At 50.5% G+C, this 21,194-nt stretch overlaps 1 protein-coding gene across 1 annotated transcript in view; it reads right to left on the bottom strand.

The window, feature by feature from the left end:
• The window catches only part of ZFHX3 (zinc finger homeobox 3), a 159,267-nt gene that overhangs the window by 78,888 nt on the left and 59,185 nt on the right, over positions 1 to 21,194 (bottom strand). Inside the window, exon 3 of the mRNA XM_045293664.1 lies at positions 10,526 to 10,757. Within this exon, the coding sequence (XP_045149599.1) occupies positions 10,526 to 10,757 (232 nt within the window). The remainder of the gene's footprint in view (positions 1 to 10,525; positions 10,758 to 21,194) is intronic.

The raw sequence follows: 21,194 nt of genomic DNA, 5'->3' as shown, positions 1-21,194 counted from the left end.
GTACAGGTCCCTCTGAGCCAGTAGTTCTCAACCTGTGGGTCACGACCCCTTTGGGGGTCGAATGACCCTTTCACAGGGGTCACACCAAAGACCATCGGAAAAAACATATTTCCCATGGTCTTAGGAACCCAAGACACTGCTCCTCTGTCTCCAGGTGGCTCCACCCATATGCAGATATGCTGATCTGGTGAGAAAGAAGCTATCTCAACCTTTGCACTGACGTTGGCTTTTTACGTATAATGTAGCAAAAAGTAGCGATGTAGTTTACTGTTGTTATATTAAGACTGTTACCCATGCTACACCATACTTCAAGATAAAATTTCATTTATTTGTAATTAGAAATAAATATTTCACAATATATAATTACATATTGTTTTTGTGACTAATTACTATGCTTTAATTATGTTCAATTTGTAAAAATAAAATATATCCTGCATATCAAATATTTGCATTATGATTCATAACAGTAGCAAAATTACAGTTATGAAGTAGCAACGAAAATAATTTTATGGTTGGGGGGTCACCACCACATGAGGAACTGTACTAAGGGGTCCTGGCATGAGGAAGGTGGAGAACCACTGCTCTGAGGGGTCTCTCAGCTAACAATAAGACACCCAGTGGGAGGATGCTGGCCCAAGCCCCAGGGCCTCACTATCACTGAGAGCATCCGACTGAGAAGGGGCTGCTCCACAGGCATCTCTGATATGGAAGCCGCTGACCGCCCACAGCCACGGAGCCCAGCCCAGCCAGGAATGGCAGGAACTTCTGAGCCCTCTCACTGAGCATGGAAGGGTGACAGTGCCCTTGCTGTGCAGCGCAGCAGTCAGGGAAGACCTTTCTGGAGACTGGCCTTGGTGGATGCCCCCGCAAGCTTGTAACTCAGAAAGGCCGGGGTTGGGAATGGGATGCACCTCGCTACAGACACACCTGGGACAGGACCTGAAGGAACGCTAGAAGGAGTAATGCACATACCCACTGGAGCCTTTCTAGAATGTCGAGCTTGGATATAGCACACGGAGTAAGGTAAAACCAAGGGACAACAAGGAATAGCAGGTAATTCTTGCAACCGAAACCCTTTGGATGAAGCCCAGCCAATTCACACCCTCTGGAGTTACATACCATTACAGGTTGTAGTAGAGTAGGGAAGGCTCTGCGGGGGCACTTCCACCACCGTAAACCGAAACAAACCCTAGGTCTGTCCAACACCATCCACGAATGCAATGAGGCTTTGCTCACTGGACTTTGTGCTCATTTTGCTCACACGAATCCACAGCGTAAGTGGGCAGGAGGAGGAGGCTCCGTTCCCACCAACCCCTCACCCGCAGCCAACAGCCAAGTCTGATGAGGCCAACACTTCATACGCTGCAAGGTCAAAGACCGCCCCTATCTTCTCTGCGGCTGGCTACTTGCCGCAAGGGGCCTGGTAGCCGATGTCGATACTTTCAGAAGGGTTATGTGCCGGCTCCTGCCACCTCCCTTCGCCCTAAGTCCAACAGAGGAATTCCCTGCTTCCAGACCCCAGAATAGCCATGGAAAAAGAGACAAGAAACTGGCCTCCACAACTGGACATCCCTTGCAGAGGGGTCGCGGGAAGGAGACGAGCCAGTGAGGGTGCAGTGTAGCAACGATGAAACATACAACTTTCCTCTATTTCCTAAATGCTTCCTCCCCCGCCCCCCGCCCCACTATCGTGATCCCAATTCTACCTTACAAATCCGGCTAGACCAGAGGATGTACACTGGTACAGATAGGAACTGGAAACACAGGAATCCAGGGCAGATGATCTCTTCAGGACCAGTGGAGTGGATACTGGGAGGATGGAGTGGAAAGGGGGAACCGATTACAAGGATGTACACATAACCTCCTCCCTGGGGGACGGACAACAGAAAAGTGGGTGAACTGAGATGTTGGACAGTGCAAGATATGACAAAATAATAATTTATAAATGATCAAGGGTTCATGAGGGAGGGAGGAGTGGGGAGGGAGGGGGAAAAATGAGGAGCTGATGCCAGGGGCTAAGTGGAGAGGAAATGTTTTGAGAATGATGAGGGCACTGAATGTACAAATGTGCTTTACACAACTGATGTACATATGGGCTGTGATAAGAGTTGTATGAGCCCCTAATAAAATGATTTTAAAAAAAGAACAGAAAAGAAAGAAAGACTGGCCTCCAATGGTAAAAAAAAAAAAAAGTCTGTAAGGAAAAATTCTACATACAGGAATTGCAAATAGTGAAAGAAAAGGGCGCAGGTGCTGTTTGACGGGAAAGGTGAGTAGTTTGGATCACATCCGAGGTGAAAACAACAGGCAGACCAGTAGTCATTTCATATTCTAACTAGTACAGAGGTCAGGGACCTTTTAAAAGCAAGAAGTACTTCCTTTTTATTAACACACATACAAAAGGTCTCAAGGAAGGTTTGAGGCATAAGGCTGTGAAACGTCCTTTAAGACCCCCTCGGAGAGAAATGCCTCTTTACAAAGACCTTTCAAACTCCCTCATAATTGCTAACAGAGTAAGGCTCGAGTAGCAAGACCCAAATTAAATGCCTGTTTGAAAACCCATTTCTCCCATCCTGATAAAACCCGGAGAAGAGGAAGGTGTGAGAGGCATGGAGAGGGGTCAAGAGTACAGTCAGTCCACCCAGGTGGGAAGAAGCCTTGGCTGGCCAGTACCCTAGTGGCAGAAGATGATTGATGGGAGGCACGGTCCACCACTAGACTGGGCCTATGTGACATCTGAGGGGCCCCACTGAGGTCCCTAGACCAGTGCTGCCTACTGGGCAGAACAACATTCTCCAGAGGTCAGAGCCGTGGGATGGCGGCCCCAGAAGGAGCCACCGCTGCTCACACCCGACTTCACACTTCTAGTTCCCAGAACTGAGAGAGAAGGCAGGTCTGGGGTTTAAAGGGCGCCCCGTGTGTGGACTTTGTTATAGCAGCTCTGGGAGCTGGTGTATTGTCCTAAAGAAGGTTCTGGGCTCATGAAAAATGGAACTGTGTTACACATGGCAGCGGCAACGGAAAGCCACACCTAAGTACCTACCGAGTGCATGGAATGTGACTCGTAGGGCAGAGCCACTGCATTTCCACCTCACCCACATGCAGATGGCAGCCCACATGTGGCACCGGGCCACGCGATAGGCCAGGCAGCCAGTCCAGGCGCAGCAGTGCCCCTCTGCTGGGGGCGGGGGGGCAGGAGCAGGAAGTGCGAGCAGAGCTCACCCGTCTCGGCTGGCCTCAAAGCCCCCGGTGCTCTGCTCTGGGAGGAGAGGCATGCAAGCCTGTTTTGGCCCAGCCTCCTCAGAACTGGGTCATGGGGTTAAGGGGTTCCTGAACGTATCTAAGTCTGAGGAAAGGCCTCTGAGCTATTTCTGTCAATGAGTGAGGTCTGCCCTATTTTCCTCCCTGGCCCCCAACCAAGGCCAGGGACTACCAACATGAGCGGTCTGTACTCCCCATGGCAGGGGGAGGGGTGAGAAGATGACGACCATTGCTTCCTGTCACAGCCACCGCCATCACAGCCCCCCAAGAAAATCCAAGTGCGGAATCCTGACCCCCAACCCAGCATAAGCTTCAGACTGGGCTTCCTTGGATACTTCTTTCAAAAGTGACTTGGGACCTTTGGGGGATAAAAAGTCTTGTCACAGTCAAACTTGGTGTGGTATGACATTCCAGGTCTCCAATTCACCACCTGGGGTCTTCTGGCCCACTGTGTTTTTAACCTGGGGGTGGGGGTGGGGGGAGACTGCTCAGTCCAGAGGGCTCACATGGTATCTTGTAATTCCAGTAACCACCGGAGTGGGGCCACCAGTAGGAGCCCTTTCCTGTCCCTTGCCGTCCACTTCAGACTGTCTTCCCTCCTATGAGCCACCACTGGGCCACTGCCTCTCAGGCTGAGGCTCCCACATCTGTGGGGACGGTGTGGGAGACAAGGCTCTGCCTGACCTGTTTGTTTCACATGCTGGACAAGACCAAAAAGCAGGTCACTTCCATCACCCGCTAGAACAAGAGCCACTGGTGAGTGGTGAGCGCCACACAGGACAAAGTGAAGCGTGCAGATCACTGTAACTCAGTTTTGAAAGTCGGGCCCTGGTCCTTTCTAGACCCCCGCCCTCTCCCCTCCCAATCCCCCCAATCCTGCTGCAGGCACTCAACTCTGAGGGCTCAGGGGGACGTGGCAGGCTGGACAGACTGCCCAAGTGACCGTGCTGGCAACGCTGCATCCTCTCTAGAAGGGCCCTTCCCTTCCAGACCAACAGGGCCTGTCGGCGGTCAAGCAGCGGCACTGTCCACTTCCAGCCGACCGGGTCATTAGCATAGTTTGCAGAGAGCAAGCAGAAAAGTTTAATTGCCCATAATTACCCAGTTCTAGAAGGCTCCTAGATAATGGCTCTCAGATTTCTTGCCTGGTATCGACGTAATTTCCCCGACTCGGGCTTTATTATATCCCTAAGTCAGAAGCAACAGCCACTCCAAGGTGGCTCTTCCTCACAGACGAGGACGATCCAGGGAGAGCCGGGCCTGCGCCACAAAGGCTCCTCTGCTCGCTCACTAGGAGGGGGTGAGGAGTGTTCTCTAGAGCACCCAGTCTAACTGTGTGTGTGTGTGTGTGTGTGTGTGTGTGTGTGTGTGTGTGTAGGGGGTGGGTAGGACGTGGGGACATATGTGCCTGTGGGAGCATTCGGAGTGCGTGACAGTGTGTATGTAGGCGTGTGGGAGGTAAGCAAATGTAAGTGTGTGTGTGAAGACATGCACCCATGGTGTGGGAGGAGGGGGAGGGGAGGACACACGCATTCGTACTTAGAGAAGGACTAAGACAAGGAATATGTAATCAGGAGCCATCACAATTACAAATGTAAATGAGCAAGCAATTGGCACTGACCTTTGTAGATTGTTAGAGGACTAATTAAGGCAAATCAGGACTGGGTTCCAACAGAAAAACAAGACCATGAGCAACCTGAGCGCCCATCTTCTCTGGCGGCGACCTCCACACCACCCGTCCGGGAGCAGGGGACATGTCCAGGCTGCCTGCCCGGGAGAACAGTTAGCACAGTTGCTAATATCCACACCCCAGCAAGTCCCACTGTGACGTGTGATGCCTGCCACCTGGTGAGATTCCTACAGCCCAGCCAGGACACAGCCAGACACACCTGGGCTACCTCTGTGCTTAGGATGACTCTGGGAAAGGCTGTTTGCAGAATGCAGGCTTGAGGACCCCGGAATCACGCTGTACCCTCTCCTTAACTTAGCAACATCATCCTCTCTTCATGTTGATACATAATGAGCTTTCTTTATCCTGCCGTTGTAAAGCTTCTTTCTAAAATGCCAGTTGAAATGTACAAGCCTTGTCCAAATAGCCCTTCATCAGGAGTGCGTTCCCCACAGGGAAAGTCCTATTTTCTCCAACCCTAGTGCGCACTGAATCTCAGCCACCCCAACTTGTTTGGACGCGTTTTCATATTGAACTTCTCTAGTTGGAAATACTTTCTCCTTACGCCTACCTCCAACCCTGTCAACGAAATGAGAAATAAACAGAGAAAAGGAAGACCAGAGCTGAGCAGATCTCGCAGAACAAAAAAACCACACACACAATGCTTCGGAATTACAGGACCGGCCACAACGGATTTTAGTGCTGTGAGAAAAATTACATTGAAATTGCATGCAATTTAGTTATTTACTAAAACGATGTACTTCATATTCAAAGGGCAGCCTTGTGCCAATTTTTGCGAAATAAAAACAAAACCAAATAGGAAAGCTTGGAGGTGATACACGTCCTTTTTCGCTTAAGCTGTATGAAGCAACCAGAACCTCTCTTCGAGACAGACGCTGTCTATAACAATGAGGCCTCAGCTAGTGAGCATTGTTTGGGGGTGGGGGTGGGGGGCGGTGTGGAGCTGAACCTCAAGCCACATCAACCTTTGGGAATGGCCCTCACCTTCCCCAGCCACAGCCACTCGGGCCCTGGAGCATCAGAAAGCTTCCTGCCATCAGGCCCACATGACTCAGCCACGCTGGAGGGCAGGAAGAAGGGATTGTAACAGTGAACAGGAGTGGAAAGCCTCCGCTTTCCCCCATGTAGTGGCTGCTGGTTTTGAACAGCTACCCTCAAGGTTAGCAGCCTGACCCTTAACCCACTATGCCAACATGAGGTCACTATGAGTCTGCTCCGAGTAAGGTAAGCCCTAAGTGCAGCCTGAGCAAGCCCTGCGTACGCCAAGTCCTAGCCAGAATCCCTCCAAGGCCCGAAACTGTGTCTGGTAACGAACGAAGCCATGCCTGTGTCCCCCAACCCATTTCTTGCACACAGTAGGGCCTCAATAAGGAACTGTTACTGACTTGCGCTTAATCAATACTACAGTAAGTTAAAAAGAATTTCTAACAAAACCAAGGGCTTTACTGCGTTTACTGAAAATATGAAAACGTGAAGCACCTGCTTCCCAACATACCCTCCACGGAGGGCTGTGCCCGTCTGAGCGTGGGGATTCCATCACGCTAACTCTTCCCTGAAGAATTCTGGGCTCTTCAGTCTACACCATGTCAAAAAGGCACCCTTGGGAGGCTCGAGTTGAGTCCCTTTGAAATGCTCTTTGACTACAGGGGCATAAAGAAGTCTGAAGGGGCAAGAGTAGGGCTGTGGAGGAGGGGCAAAGTTTCCAGGGACACCTGGGGACAGCTCTGGCTACCCTTGCAGAATAAGGGGGTGCAAATGGCATGACAGAAGCATTTTCTTGGTATAACCAACATTCCTCACCAACGCAGCTTTCAACCAAATGATGGCAGACACCCAGGATGGTGACATGGTCCAGAGCCGGCAGCCATTTATATGCCACTCCAAACCAGCTCTGTCAGGACCCCTGAAAAGTGCTCAGCATGTCAGCACCCCCACCCCAGCACGCTGCCAAGCTTCCTGTGCTCCATGAATGGTGCTCCTGGCTGGAGAATGACACTGTGATCTTCGCGAGAGAACAGACAAGTTAACACCACTGTATTAAATCTGTTTGCAAGATTCACTGTTGATGAAGTTAAAGGTCTCAGTTCCACCATGCCTGGGATGCCCTTCTTCTTTAGGACAACTCCTTGGAGAGGCTCCCTGGTACAGAAGAAGATGCCTTTTAAGGTGAGCTGTCTCACAGCGGTTTCTGAAACAGAACGGAGCTACTGTTGCTACCATCACTACCAGCGACACCTAGCAGTGTAACGCCAGTGGACACGATGAACAGAACTGGAGTGGTGGGTAGATGGAAGGAGGGAGATGGGTAGGGGTGGGTAGGCTACACAGAAATATGGCATGCGCCAAGCCAATGGCAATGCAAAAGGATTTTGAAATAAGGAAAGGAACTCTATCATCCTCTCCAGAAAAGTTACTCATACACTTCAGTGGGGCGGTGGCTAATACGCATTACATGAGAGCGACCCAGAAGGCAATGGTTTAAGAAAGCAATTCCAGCGTGGACTGCGTACGTAGAAGTATTACATTATAAAGCAGGGAGTCTGTTCCAGCCCACAGACTCTGGGTGAAAATGGCAGCTGTATACTATTTAGTTTGGGGCCCCACGTTAATAAAGAAGGAATTCTAAGCGGAGTGAAAGAAAGAATTGAGGGTCTAAAGGGACCAGCTCTTAGCGGGAGATTAAAACAGTAACTATGCAGAGCTGGCACAAGGCGCGGGGGAAAAAGAAAAGCTGGCCTGAAATAAAGGGGTCCAGGGACACCCGACAGAGGGAAGGAGACTTGTGACATGGCCCCACAGCCAGGTAGCCAAAGCAGCTGGGCCAAATGCCTAGGGAGGGGTCAGAGTCCTCACACAGCCAGGCGCCACGGTGGTCTCTGTCCTCGGGCACAGAAGTGAGTCTGGGTGACCCAGGTCCACCCTCATTCCTGAGGCCACCCACAAAGGGAGGGGTCAGAGAGGAAGTGGGAGCCCTTGGGTCAAGGCATTTACAACTCACTTGGAAAAGGTACTGGAAAAGCAGAAGGAGGGGGACAGTCCCGCAGTGCCTACAGGGGACAGAGACTGTCCTGGTGGTCACGGAGAACTGGCCTTCTCACTCTGATGGTCAGCTTCCACGACCGTGTTTGTCTACATAAAACATGCACACACATAGGACACTAATACTAAATGTGGCTGCCACTTTGCGCAACACATGCATACATGCACACACAATGGGCACGTTACTTGTCCAAATTTATGGGCCTCCAGCTGGGGACAGTGTCCTGGGGTCTTGTTCAGTCCTGTCATTCAGGCAAACACAAAACTGGCAAAAAGTCCGGCTCAAAAGAGAGACTTCATTTCCAATTATACGGCGGTGAGAAAGAGGAAACAGCCGGTAATCAGGTGGACCGAGAGCACCCAGAGGGGTGCAGGGGTGAGGGCGGGGGAACTCCTCCAGGAGGAAATGAAGAAGATAGAAAACCTGACAAATCTGAGAATTCAGGGAGTTAAAAAAAAAAAGGCCTACTCTGGCAGAGGCGTAGCCATGAATTAATCATAGGTACTGAGAAAACCAGGGAAAACAAAAAGTTGTACAAGAAGGTAAATGAAATTATAAAACTCTACATGGCTCAGCTGTGATTAATATTTATAGAGTTATAATATTGAAAACACTGAATATTAATATAATCCCAAATTATTATTTAATCATAATGGAAAACGGAGGGAGGGAAAGACTGAGTACAGGGGGCTTAGAGGGCTACGGGGATGGGGGATGTGAGTGACGTGTGTGCCTAGAGAAAGCATTACGTGTGTGGCCCGTGTAGGTTCCTGTGAGCTGTGTTTCTATGTAAGGGGCATAGGAGACTATGAGAGTAGTGTCTGGTAGGTTTCTGGGTGGTGTGTGTGGGCATGGGGTGCTGTCTGGAGGTGGTCTATGTGTGTCTATGGAGGGGTCTGTGTGCACGTGCATGGGATGCATCAACAGGCTATGGGGCATATGGATGGAGCGTGGAGTGTCTGAGTGTGTGGTTGTTAAGTGCTAGTGTGTGGAGGAGTGAGTACGTGCTTGTGAGCACCGGAAGGTGGGTTTGTACAAAGACACAAGAGTGAAATCCTCATCTTACCAAGCAGAAAGACAACCCATAATGCCGTGTCCTTTCAAAGTACGAAACAGGAGAAGCATCTTAATCAGTATAGAAATTAAGGACCCAAAGAAGCAAATGAAAGTCTTAAGTTTGTAGAATGGGCTGGGGAGAGGCGTGCCATCTTTTATAATCAGGTTTATAGAACTGTTTACCTTTGAAGATATAGAACGCTTATGATTTGCTAGCATTAAGCTTAAAGGGTCCACAGGGCACCGGCTGAGAGCGTGCTGCAGGGATGCAGGAAAGAAGAAAGGCCAAGGCCCTGGATGTGGCTGTCAGAAAGGAATGCCAACCTGACGGGAAGAATCGTGTGTTCAGTAAGCAAGGAGACCAGGGGCTGAGAGGGCACTGACCATCATGAAGTCCATGAAGCTGTTTGAATGACATCCAGCAACAGCAGGGGCTAAACCTTTTGAGGACCAGGTACCAAGGGCCAAGGACTAAAACTTGAGTGGCAATGGCCTGGGAGGCAGGCTGAGGAAGAAGTGGGCAACATGTCAGAGCAGGCACAGCGGCAGTCTAGGGAAGCAGGGAGGACGATGCTGTGCACAACACCAAAGGAAGGTGCGGCGGAAAGTGGGATAGGAGGAAAAGGCCACACGCAGGCTCTAGGTTGGCCAACCCAAGGTCAACATGACCTTGACATGGCAGTTTGCTGAAGGTACTAAAGAGGTCATGGTGGGAAGAGGGATGAACTAGAGGTGAGCGATATGGATTATTCTTTCCATTCTTTAGAAAGAGAGAAAAAAAAGAAGATTTGGGGGGAAGGGAGGGGGGGTATGGTAATAAGGGAGATTTTCCTTTCTGCTGTTTTTAAAAAGGCAGGAAAGTGTCCTGTGCTTACAAGTTAAGAAGCATGGCCTAGGACACAGGAAAAACACAAGTGTGATTCGACAAAAGGAGGTCCCAGGGGGTACAGGACTCACGAAGAGAGGACACGGGGCACAGACGAAGGGAGACTACGGACAAGATGATGGCGTCGGGTGGGTGCTGAACAAGCCTGCATGAAGAGAGCGTGCTCTCTGTGGGAGGGAGCATGCAGCGCTGACCCACGGAGCAAGCAGAATCACTGAAATACCACTGAAAAAGAATACATTCTTCTTGTTTTGATCCGTGATTTGGGATCTGCCTGGACTCCACTTAACAGTTGCTTTAATCAACTGCACCAATCAACGGAATTTTGAACACAGACCGAGAGGTTTCAGGGCAGGGACAAAACACCAATTGGCCTGCTCACGGGGCTTCCCTGGGGTTGAGCGTTCACCCAGTATTTTGAAGAATAGCAGTGTTGCGTTCCTGAAAACACAAACTAAGAAACCGCTCGCACAGGCTCTTTCCAGAACACAGCGGCCCCTTAGGAGTCGAACAGACACTGTGAGACAGCAATGTCTCCCTCAGACCCAAGCCCTGAGGAGGCTCCTGGAGGTCAGCCCACCAGGCTGCTCACCTGGGTCAGTGGAGGGGCACCTGCGGATGGTGAAGATCTGCCCCAGGTCCTCGTCCTCCTCCGGCAGGCCCTTCTGTAGCCGCTGCAGCTTGCGCAAGCTCTCGCTGCGCTGGTGCTTCATGGAGCGCACGTGCTGGATCAGGTTGAGCTTGGCCTTGGTGGAGTAGTTGCACAGGACGCAGTGGTAGTAGCAGCTCTCTCCTTCCACGCCGCTCTCGTGCTGCTGCAGGTGCTGCCAGGGACCAAGAGAGGGACACACCTGGGGTGAGTGACTCGAGACTCTGCTGCCACCATGGACCCACCCTGTCCTGGTCGCAGCCACAGCTCTGGAAGTCAGAGGGGACCTCGGTGATGGGTCTAAGGGGCTGATGGTGCTTTCCCCAAGAAGGCAGGACGTGGACGCTTGTTCCACAAACACACCCTTCCAGGCAGCTTGTCACAGAGAAGAGGAAGCTGCTGGTCACCGGGCAGAATTTTTTCTCTCTTTTCATAATTTTAGAGTTACAAGGTGGTCTCTTTCGAGATAGACATTATGAAATTTGAGTACCGATTTAGTATTATATATATATATAATCTACAGTCATTAACATGTAATTCTTAAACTAGAACCCTTAGTTGTTTATTCTTTTTTTTTTTTTACATCATTTTATTGGGGGCTCTTACAGCTTTTATCACAATCCATGCATACATCCATTGTGTCAAGCACATTTGTACATCTGTTGCCATCATCATTTTCAAAATGTTTTCTTTCTACTTGAGCCCTTGGTATCAGCTCTTCAATTTTCCCCTCCCTCCCTTATGAGCCCTTGATAATTTATAAATTATTTTTTTCACGTCTTACACCAACCACTGTTTCCCTTCACTTTTCTGCTGTTTGTTGATCATTGTGATCAGTTTCCCCTTTCTCCCCCCACCTTCCCACTACCTTCCTGGTATTGATACTCTCATTATTGGTCTTGAGGGGTTTATGTGTCCTGGATTCCTTGTGTTTCCAGCTCTTATCTGCACCTGTGCACATGCTCTGGTCTAGCCAGAGTTTAAGGTAGGATTGGGGTCATGATAGTTGGGTGGATGGAGCATATAGGAACTAGAGGAAAGTTGTATGTTTCATTGGTGCTATACTGCACCGTGACTGGTTTATCTCTTCCTTGTGACCCTTCTGTGAGGGGTACTGGGCAGAACTATTAAAAGTCCCTCCACTCTCTCTTAAGTCAACTGTTTGCAACCTGTGGGTTGTGACCCCTTTGGGGGTTGAATAACCCTTTCACAGGGGTTGCCCAATTCATAACTGTAGCCAAATGACAATGATGAAGTAGCAATGAAAATAATTTTATGGTTGGGGGGGTACCACCACATGAGGAACTGTATGAAAGGGTCACGGCATGAGGAAGGTTGATAACCACTGCTCTAAGTGTCCTGCTTCCCCAGGCCTGCTAAGCAGACTAGGACCTGAGGGCCACACGTGACTGCCTGCCTGCTGTTGTAAATAAAGTTTTATCAGAACACAGCCATGTCCATTCCTTTCTATTATCATCTAGAGCCACTTCCAGACCACACACAGCACTGGAGACTGTGTACTCGTCAAGGCCTAAAATACTACCACTGGCCCACGTCAAATGGTCAGCCACGTGGACATCCGACCATGCCACTTTAACTCGGCTGCTGCCTATCTCACAAGAAGGAGCACTTGAGGGGGGGGGGGGGTTCATTTAAAACAATTGTTTGATCAGGGGAACTCCAAATGAGGGTGTTCCCTGTGTTAACAAAATGAGAGTAAGAAGAATAAAGACTAAGAAAGAAACACACATTTCCTCAGACCAGGACCCTGTCAGCATCTCAAGATCCTCTGGCTGAATGCATCAGATGGTCAAAGGGCATGCGCTCTATGTGTCAGGTGACACAGCCACTCGGGTCCCAGAACACCAGAGTCCTAGAAAGGGCCAGGCCAGGTCCTCCCGGGTCACCGTGTAGGTGTGGAAGAAGAGCCGTGCTCATGGCAGAGTTAGCAGCACCCAGACCAGAAGACCATGAGCTAGAACAGTGGTTATCAACCTTCCTCATGCCGTGACCCTTTAATACAGTTCCTCATGCGGTGGTGACCCCCCAAATCATAGAATTATTTTCGTTGCTACTCATCACTGTCATAGTGCTACTGTTATGAATCAAGCAATCCCTGTGAAAGGGTCGTTTGAGCCCCAAAGGGCGTTGTGACCCACAGGTTGAGAACCGCTGAGCTAGAGGGTCCCCAGGAGCAAAGCTGGGGCCCACACAAAACTTTACTAATGGCAAGGGCACTGGCAGGCTCCTGGTGCAGACGGCAGGCTCCCTCCCTCCTAGCAGCCCCCGGGAAGGGGGCCAACGACTTTAATGTGGGTCTATGTAACACAGGGGAAAAAGGCTCAAAACATTTGAGTGACTGGCCTCAAGGCCAGCCAGCAACGTCATGAGACACAGACACCTTGAACCAAGTCTATTTCCACCGCTCCATGCTTCCCAATGGTGGCGTCCTGGTGGCATAGTGGTTACCTACATTGGGCTGCGAATCGCAAGGTCAACAGTTCGAAACCACCAATTGCTCCTCAGGAGAAAGAAGCAGCTTTCTACTGCTGTAGAGTTCCACTCTCGAAACTCACAGGTGTAGTTCTGCCTTGCCCTTTTAGGGTCACCGTGAGTAAGAACTAACTTGATGGCAGACAGAGACAGAGAGAAGAGAACTGCTACCTCCTAGATGAATCGAGTTCAGAAACTATGCTCCTTGTGCTCACGTCTTCATATGTCTTCCCCGTCACCCACAAACCCCTAGGGCTACCCAAGCACAAACTTATTTGGGAACTGGGTCGTGTGACTCATCTTCTCTGGTTGGCACAGTCCTGTTGGGTGCCAATGCCTTGATAATGATTTCCGACCCTGCACGGGTAGCTTTCATGCCCACACATGAAACTGTGCAAGAGGCTGGGCAGTGAGATCAGGTAGAACGTCACAGAAGAGTGACCTCGTAAGGGCATCTGTCTGGTGACACTGCTCTGGGGCTTGCTTGCTCACACGCACACACCCCGTGTTCTCTAGGAAGGCATGAACTTTCTCCAGGAAAGTTTCTTCCTTTAAGGAAGAAACGTGAGTGCACTAAGTGCAGAGAAAACGCTTTCTGGAGACGGGTGGAGACCCTCAATGGTGTAAAATCACTGAACTCATCCACAGGAAGTGTGCTCCATGCTCCGTGTGCACCACCTAAAGACCTCGGCCTGGGAACAAAGTAAGATCCTCTCATGGGAAGGCTGTCCCAGGACAATTCCACACTGGAAGTGTGAAAAGCTGGTATGCTCAATGATACTCACTAAAGAAATTACTGCTACCGGTGATTGGAAGGCAGTCAGGCAGGCAGGCAGGAAGGAAAGAAGGGAGGAAGGAAAGAAAGAGGGAGGGAAGAGGGAGGGGGGAGGGAGGGAAGGAAGTTAAGTCAGTCAGTCAGTCAGTCAGTCAGTCAGGCAGCAGGGCAGGAGAGAAGGAGGGGAAGGGAAAGAAGGTAGGAGCTTTTCTTGAAAAGAACTCAGTCCGATTCTGCAAAGATGGCTGGGTCTTTCTTTTGCCTCCTCCTTGCCCAGTGTAATGACAAGACGGTACATTCCAGAAGCAACATCCCTTTGGAGAAGCAAGGTCTCCTGGGGTTGATACAGGGAGAAAGGATGGGCTTTTTATGGTGTCCTCCAAAAGCCAAAAGCTCCACTAGGACATTCCTGGAAGCAAGGGATTGGCCTCTGGACTAAGGAGCTGGAGACCAGTACAACAAGAGCCAAAAACCTCTGCCTCAGACCACTAAGACCAGAATTACATTCAAGAAAGCCCAACTCGACAGATTCCACAGCCAAACAACCACGGCACATCGGAAGCGATACCTTCTACCAATGGATACCAATGGCACCACACACCCTGGAGCCAAAGCTGAAACCCCTGAGACTCCCTAACCTCAGACTCCCATCACCTCCCCCCAAGGCACATACAACTCTAATGCAGTTGTGAGGTCTCCGATCCCAATGGCTGGGGCTTGCAGTCCTTAGGCTGGCCAGAAGAGAGGGGTAACACGGGCAAAAAGAGTTAGATGGAGCTGAGCTGTCACGTCTTTGTCAGATCTTTAGGTGACAAGGCTCTATAAATCCTGAATCAAAATAAATACCACATCAGGAACTGCTGCTTCAAAAAAGAAAGATCTGGTCGACATATTCCAAAGCCACACTACACCGGCATTCGTGTGGGTAAAGCGACAATCTCCTGTACGGCCAGAGTCATGTGTCTGCCGGGAGTCTGTTTTGGAAAGGAAAAGGGCATACATCGTGGAGGCCTGAATCAAAGAAAATGGGAGAGAGAGGAATGAGAAAAACGCTAGCCTCTCCCATGGATGCTGGTCCAGGGAGCATGCAGCGCCCTCCGTGACAGACCGGCAAACACGCTGAACTCAAAATGTCCAGCTCGCTTTGACCTCCAGCTTCAGTTTTCGAAGGTGCTACCCCAAATCTAGACTAGATCTTCTCACTTCTCTGAGGACCAGGCTCAGAAAGATTACATCCTACCTCAAACTTCCTCTTAAATTCGGACCTCCCGAGGGCTTCTTGTGTGTGACAATACTGCTCTCGCCAAACGTCTATGTTCTCCCAGGTGATGTTGCTACTTCGTAGGGTGCCCTCTGGGACAGGCTGGCCATTAGAGGTGTGTTTCCTCACCGCTGTGACATTCTCCGTGCCATGTGGCCATCTCCTACTCCTTGAGTGACCAAGGAGTCAACCCCGTGACGCTGCAAGCCACCATTCCCCAAGAGACCCAAGGCTACATTCCACCTTAGAACCTGCTCACAAAAAGCCACAGGGCTGAGGGGTTGGGTGAGACCTCCATGAGGCAAGTCACTCAGCCAAGGGCAGGCTGGCTCTCCCCACGGAAGAGCAGAGAAGATGTTTTCATTTGGAGAAGGAGGGAGAATAATTTGTTCCTGACCCAGCTAATTAGAATACCCTCAATTGGGATCACAATGAGTTTAATTAAACTCACTGTAATATATAAAGGTCCCACCAAGGCACAAATCCCAGTGGCGCACTCACTCGGGCTGCCTCCTCTCCAGGTTCGGGCTGTCCTCCCACACAAATCCTGAGTTCCCCGAGACCCCTCCACCTTGATCCCAGAGCACAGCCGTCCCCGAGGAAGGGCTGAGTGGACTTCTGCCATTCTTTCCCCCTCACCCCAGGGTTACGGGTTCCAAACTGCTGAGCTTCAGAAGGAAAGAGACAACTTCAGCGGCTGCTGGGGCACAGAAGCGGACTGCGCAGACCCAGGGGGACTGGGCCAGCCGACCACACAAAGCGTCACACAGAACAAGCCCACGTGAGAGGCTTCCCCTGCAGGCGACGAAGGCAGCTGACGCTCGGGACCCAGAAAGCATGCCCAGGGACACAAGGAAGGCACCCCGTGGCCTGAGCATCTTTGTGAAGGTGCACTGCTAGGACCCCTGAACATTCCAAGGGTCTGCTTCATTCAAGGAAACTGCACGTACCCCTAAACTGGCACAGTGGTGGCTCAAGGGGAGAATTCTTGACTGCCATGCAGGAGCGGTCTGGGTTCGATTCTTATCCAATGCACCTGACTGGCAGCCACCACTTGGTGGAGGCTCGTGTGTTTCTGGGACGCAAAGCAGGCCTAGGCAGAACTTCCAGACGAAGACGGTTCCATCTGCAGGTCCCACCACGCGGGCGGCACATGACCAGGGAGCATTGTGTGCTATTGTGCTTGTGAAGCCGGCTCAACACTGGCTGCGCACCGCTACCCCCCACAGAATACTGATGGGGAGACAGCAGATCAATCAATCAATCAAGAAAGAGCAACCCCACCAAAGGAGAGCAACAATGGAGGTCCATCTCAACTCACTCCCAACCTCTGCACCAGCAGCCTCCATGCTGCCTAGTGCCCTCCTCTTAGCCCTAACCTCACCAGTGGGCTTGTCGGAAAGATGCCTACAAAGGCCGGCTGAGGCGACCTGTGAATGCAGCCCCTTGTTTTCACGGCAACAAACATCCCCGCCTGGCAGGACGTTCTGAAAACTCAAAGCAGCTCAGTGACTTCAGAGAGAAATTGATAGTCATGGGGACCCCACCTTCAGCAGCATCACAGACGCCCCCTCCCTACCCACGGCACTCACCGGGAGTCCCATGGAACTGGGTGGGCACACCAAGACCTTTACCTGCAGCTCCTCCTGCTCTGGGGTTTACCGCGCTCGCCCTCGCCCTCACCTTGGTTTTGCTGGGCCGTGTCTGGCACATCTGTGCTCCTGACAAGGCCACATCTACTCTCCCACACCTATCTGCCGTTCCTCCTCAGTCAGGGTCAGGGAGAAGAATCCGGAAAAGAAGGGCCCACGCCAAAGCGTGAGCCACGCCCACCCCCCACTTCAGTAATGAGTCCTGCACGTGAAGTCGGCTGTGAAAAGCGAATGAACGATGAAGCCTGAAGGAGCAGAGGCCAGGCCGAGGTGCTTTGCGGCACCCAAGCCCATGAACAAGGGACGCTCGCTCACCCTAGCCACGTAACGGCAAGTCCAGAAGATGATTAGATACCAATTCGTCGCTAAAATAAAAAATGTGTTCCTGCGCCTTGTTTCCCAGGAAAACTAAGCAACTTCTGCCAGAGCACATTGATTTCTGTAAATCTGGAGGGGTTTCGGCTCCCTCCTCCTCCCCCAGCGATGGGAAACTTCTAACATCTGGTTCTTCATGCATGGAATGCCAAATATTGATCCAGTTATGTCAAAGCTTCCCCTTCAAAGTTGAAATGGACAAAGTACACTCTGATATATACACACATACACACACACAAACACACGATTCACAAATGAAACTTCCTCGGGAGAATAACACCTGTTACTACACACACACACACACACACACCACACCACACCCCTTCTCTTGTTACACTTTGCAGCACACATAACCCAACTCTACTCTGGGAGCAAAAGGAAATGGGCCTGTACTTTGATGGGGTCCAGCAGCTCCCTGGCCCTCCTCCAAGCCAAGGGGCTACTGCCAGAAGTTGGTTAGTTTGAGACCAGAGACCACCCAGAAGCACCTTGTCAAAGAGGCCTGGTCATCTGCTTCGGAAAACCAGCCACTGAAAACCCCATGGCAAACAGTGGTACAGGCGCCTGGGGTCGCCAATGAAGAGGGTGAAGGTGGTCTCAGGGACACCTGACAGGGGACATAACCAGATACTTCCTATTGCACTGACATGACCCCACATGGCAGGCTGTACTAGACGTCCCCTGGGGCTCTGCAGAGCACATGAAGCAGTGGCAGACAGACCTGTCTGTGGCTCTCCATCTGTCCCTGACACTGCTGGGCTCCAAAAGGAGGCCACTATGGCACTGCCATGATCCCTGCCAATCCCAGCAGGCCAAGGGCTGTGACAGCTTCCTGTGGGGAGAAGAATGTAAGAATCTACGAACAGCCCAGGGGGAGCGGGAGGAGAAGAGGATGAGTAGTCAGCGTTCCAGATGACATCAGCAAGAGGCCAAGCGGTTGTTGGGGAGCTAAATGCGCATGCATGCGCACACACATGCCATTTCACTGCTGATGAAGACCCTCCACACACTGACATTTTCTCTTTCCAGCCCCGTGAGGCCGGGAGCAGGTGGCACAAGGGGTCACAGGGTCTCGGAGGCCACACAGAGCGTAGCTGAACTAGAGGACTTGAATCTGGGGCTTGACACCAATTCCACAGTCGCTCCTGCACCTAGACCACAGTAGTAACTGAGCATCCACCCTAAACTCCTAAAAATGAAAATGTATCTGGCCTAATGTGGTGGGGGTGGGGGCGGGGAGTCAATTTTTAAAATCATGTTCCAGGTCTAAATTTCATGTCACATTTTCGGAAGGCTCTCAGAGGGCCAAGCGCACTAGAGATGTGGTTTTTGACCCTCTGTGAATGGTGGTTTTTCATCTGCTCATGCTCTTATCCTTACACATGCTACTTCAGTCCTATTTCACTGCGGGAACCCTGTGGACACTGTAAGATAGAAGTTCCACCATGATTTTACAAGAACAAGTGAGAGGAAGTAAAAATGTTCTGAGATCAATCCATGTGGGTCACTCTGACCTAGTTCCTGGTTTCTAGGCCAGACTCCTGGGGCAGGCCCGATCCTTCATTCCTGGGTCAGGACGGTAGCTCAGACCGTTTCCCACCTTGGAGAAACTTGTGGGCAAAGCCAAACCTTGCCCTTGCTTCAGGCTCAAGGTCAGAGATCACTGTGCCTGCTCCCATTCTACCCTCACTCCTTGCCAGTTGCTTCTTTTATTCTTTCTGATGTCTGAGGGCCTTTGAATGGTGACGCTGGTGAAGAATAGTGGGAGGGCCGCGCGCTGCCACCAGAACACACAAATCTGCCCTGGAAGAAGTACAGCCAGAATGCTCTGCAAAGAAGGGTGATGAGGTTCCTCCTCACGTCCTTGGGGAAGGTTTTCAAGAGAGACCAATCCCTGAGGGTAAAAGGTCAGCAAAAAAAAAAAAGAGGAAGACCACCCTCACCCCCACCCCACCCCCTGCCACCTGCAGGAGAGGCTGCCACCATGGGCTCAAACAGAACAATGATTGTGAGGGTGGCGCAGGGCCGGGCAGTGTTTCATTTTGCTAGACATGGGGTTGCCATGAGTCAGGACCAACTAGACAGCCCCTGACAGTAAGAGCAGTCCTAACTGTCCTGCCTGGACACTGGGACTCAGCACATAGGCTCTCCCTTAAGACAGCCTTTCTCGCTGGCACAGTAATGCGGAGAGTATGGCACGGAAAGGAAGCTGTGTAGGGAACAAGTGTTGCCTTCATCCATGACCCCAGGAGCCTTCAAAGGGCAGAACTTCCAAGAAAGAAAGCTTCTTGTCGGTCTGTTCTGACCTCTTCCAACAGCCGGCAGCTCAAAGAGTACAGGAGCATGGCCTAAATTAAGTATGTTGTACCAAGGTCTACTTGAATGTCATTCCTGACGGTGACTTTGGATCACCTGTCCTCTTTGCTGGAGCAATGGTCAGCCTCTTCTTGCTGCAAAAAGCACCTTGGCCCAGAGGGCTTGAGCCAGGAGGCTTGAACACACAGAGGTAGGATGTGCCACAAGGAGCGAAGCAAATGCTTTGGAAAACTCTTTCTAGTTTGTTGATCTGCCAAAAAAGATTGCCCAATAAAGATAAAGGGGCCATTAATCGGTTATAGAGTTTGGGAAAGGGCCCCTAAGCCTTATGACATTCATGATCTACCTCTCTGTGCTTCTGTTTCAACTCTGTTAATGATGTTAACCACAGAGGCTATGCTCTGCTAGCAGATGGTCATCAGCCATCAGTCCACGTGCCCCAGAGGCCAAAGCCCCACTCTCTCACTGCCTCCCACTTCCCGGGCTGGCCCAGCCATGAAACAGACTGCCGTTCTAATGAAGACACACATGGTGCTGGCTGCACAAGATGGTGAACCGTATTAATGTCACTCCCTTAAGCTTGTGCAAATGGCTAAAACGGACTATGTTCTGTCATATACGTTACCACTCTACTTATATTTACGCGTGCCGTCAAGTCAATTCTGACTCCTAGTGATCTTATAGGGCAGAATGAAACTACCCCCATGGGTGTCTGGAGAGCCTCGTGTTTCTCCTGAATAGTGACTGGTGGTTTGAACCGCTGAGCCCTTGTAATTAGCAACCCAATGTATAACCTACATTTTACCACAATGTACAAATTTTTCTTAAAAACAAACCAGAGACCACCCCCTAGACCACCTACTCATTGCTGTGTAACCTATAGTGCAGCTCCTCCCTGTGACGTATGTCTCTACCTGTAATTAGTGGGCTGGCTTGCCCCCAAAAGGTATATAGGCGTGAGTCAGCAATATAGATCTCTCTCTGACTCTGAGCTCCTTGCTGCTCACCCCCTGGTCACTCCCCTCTCCCTTGTTCTCTTACCCTCCTTCCCTTCCCCCTCTCTCCATGTGGACCACCAATCTGGGCTGAGGTGAGCAATGCTACCATGTAATATGTCTGACTGTATTATTGTAATATCTCTCATGCTCTTGATGACTTTAATAGATGACTTTAATATAATACTTATATATCTCAACCATACAATTGTGCATTACTGAACCCGATAGTACTGGTAGTAGCGGTGGGGGCAGGCACCCCTCACCCCCCATCACCACTTTTAATTTAATACTACAGTAGACCATAAGGTTTTCTTATTTAGTGAGGACTTAATGCTGGGAGCTTAAGTGGAGAGGAAATGTTTTGAGAACGATGAGGGCAATGAATGTACAAATGCGCTTTACACAATTGATGTATGTATGGATTGTGATAAGAGTTGTGTGAGCCCCTAATAAAATGGTTAAAAATTAAAATAAAATAAAATAAAATGGCCAATAGCAGTCTATTTTAGATTACCAAAAAAAACCAAACAAACAAAACAAGCAGACCGCCTCCAGAGCAAGATAGTCTGGTGGAAAACCTCTGTTCTCACTCTCACTGCACCATGTTGGACAAGTTAATGTGAAGCCTGTTGAGCCTCGGTTTTCTCATCTGTGAAATGGGAGCAATACCCCAGCTTCCTCTAAGCCCTGCTGGGTGTGCCCAATGGGGTAATTCACATACAGCCCTCTGGTACACAGTTAG

Source organism: Echinops telfairi, unplaced genomic scaffold (assembly GCF_000313985.2).
Source record: "Echinops telfairi isolate 266 unplaced genomic scaffold, ASM31398v2 ScPeMD7_2291;HRSCAF=2852, whole genome shotgun sequence".
NCBI lineage: Eukaryota > Metazoa > Chordata > Mammalia > Afrosoricida > Tenrecidae > Echinops > Echinops telfairi.
Note: the sequence above shows the minus strand (reverse complement) of the source record. Positions and strands in the feature narration are given on the sequence as shown.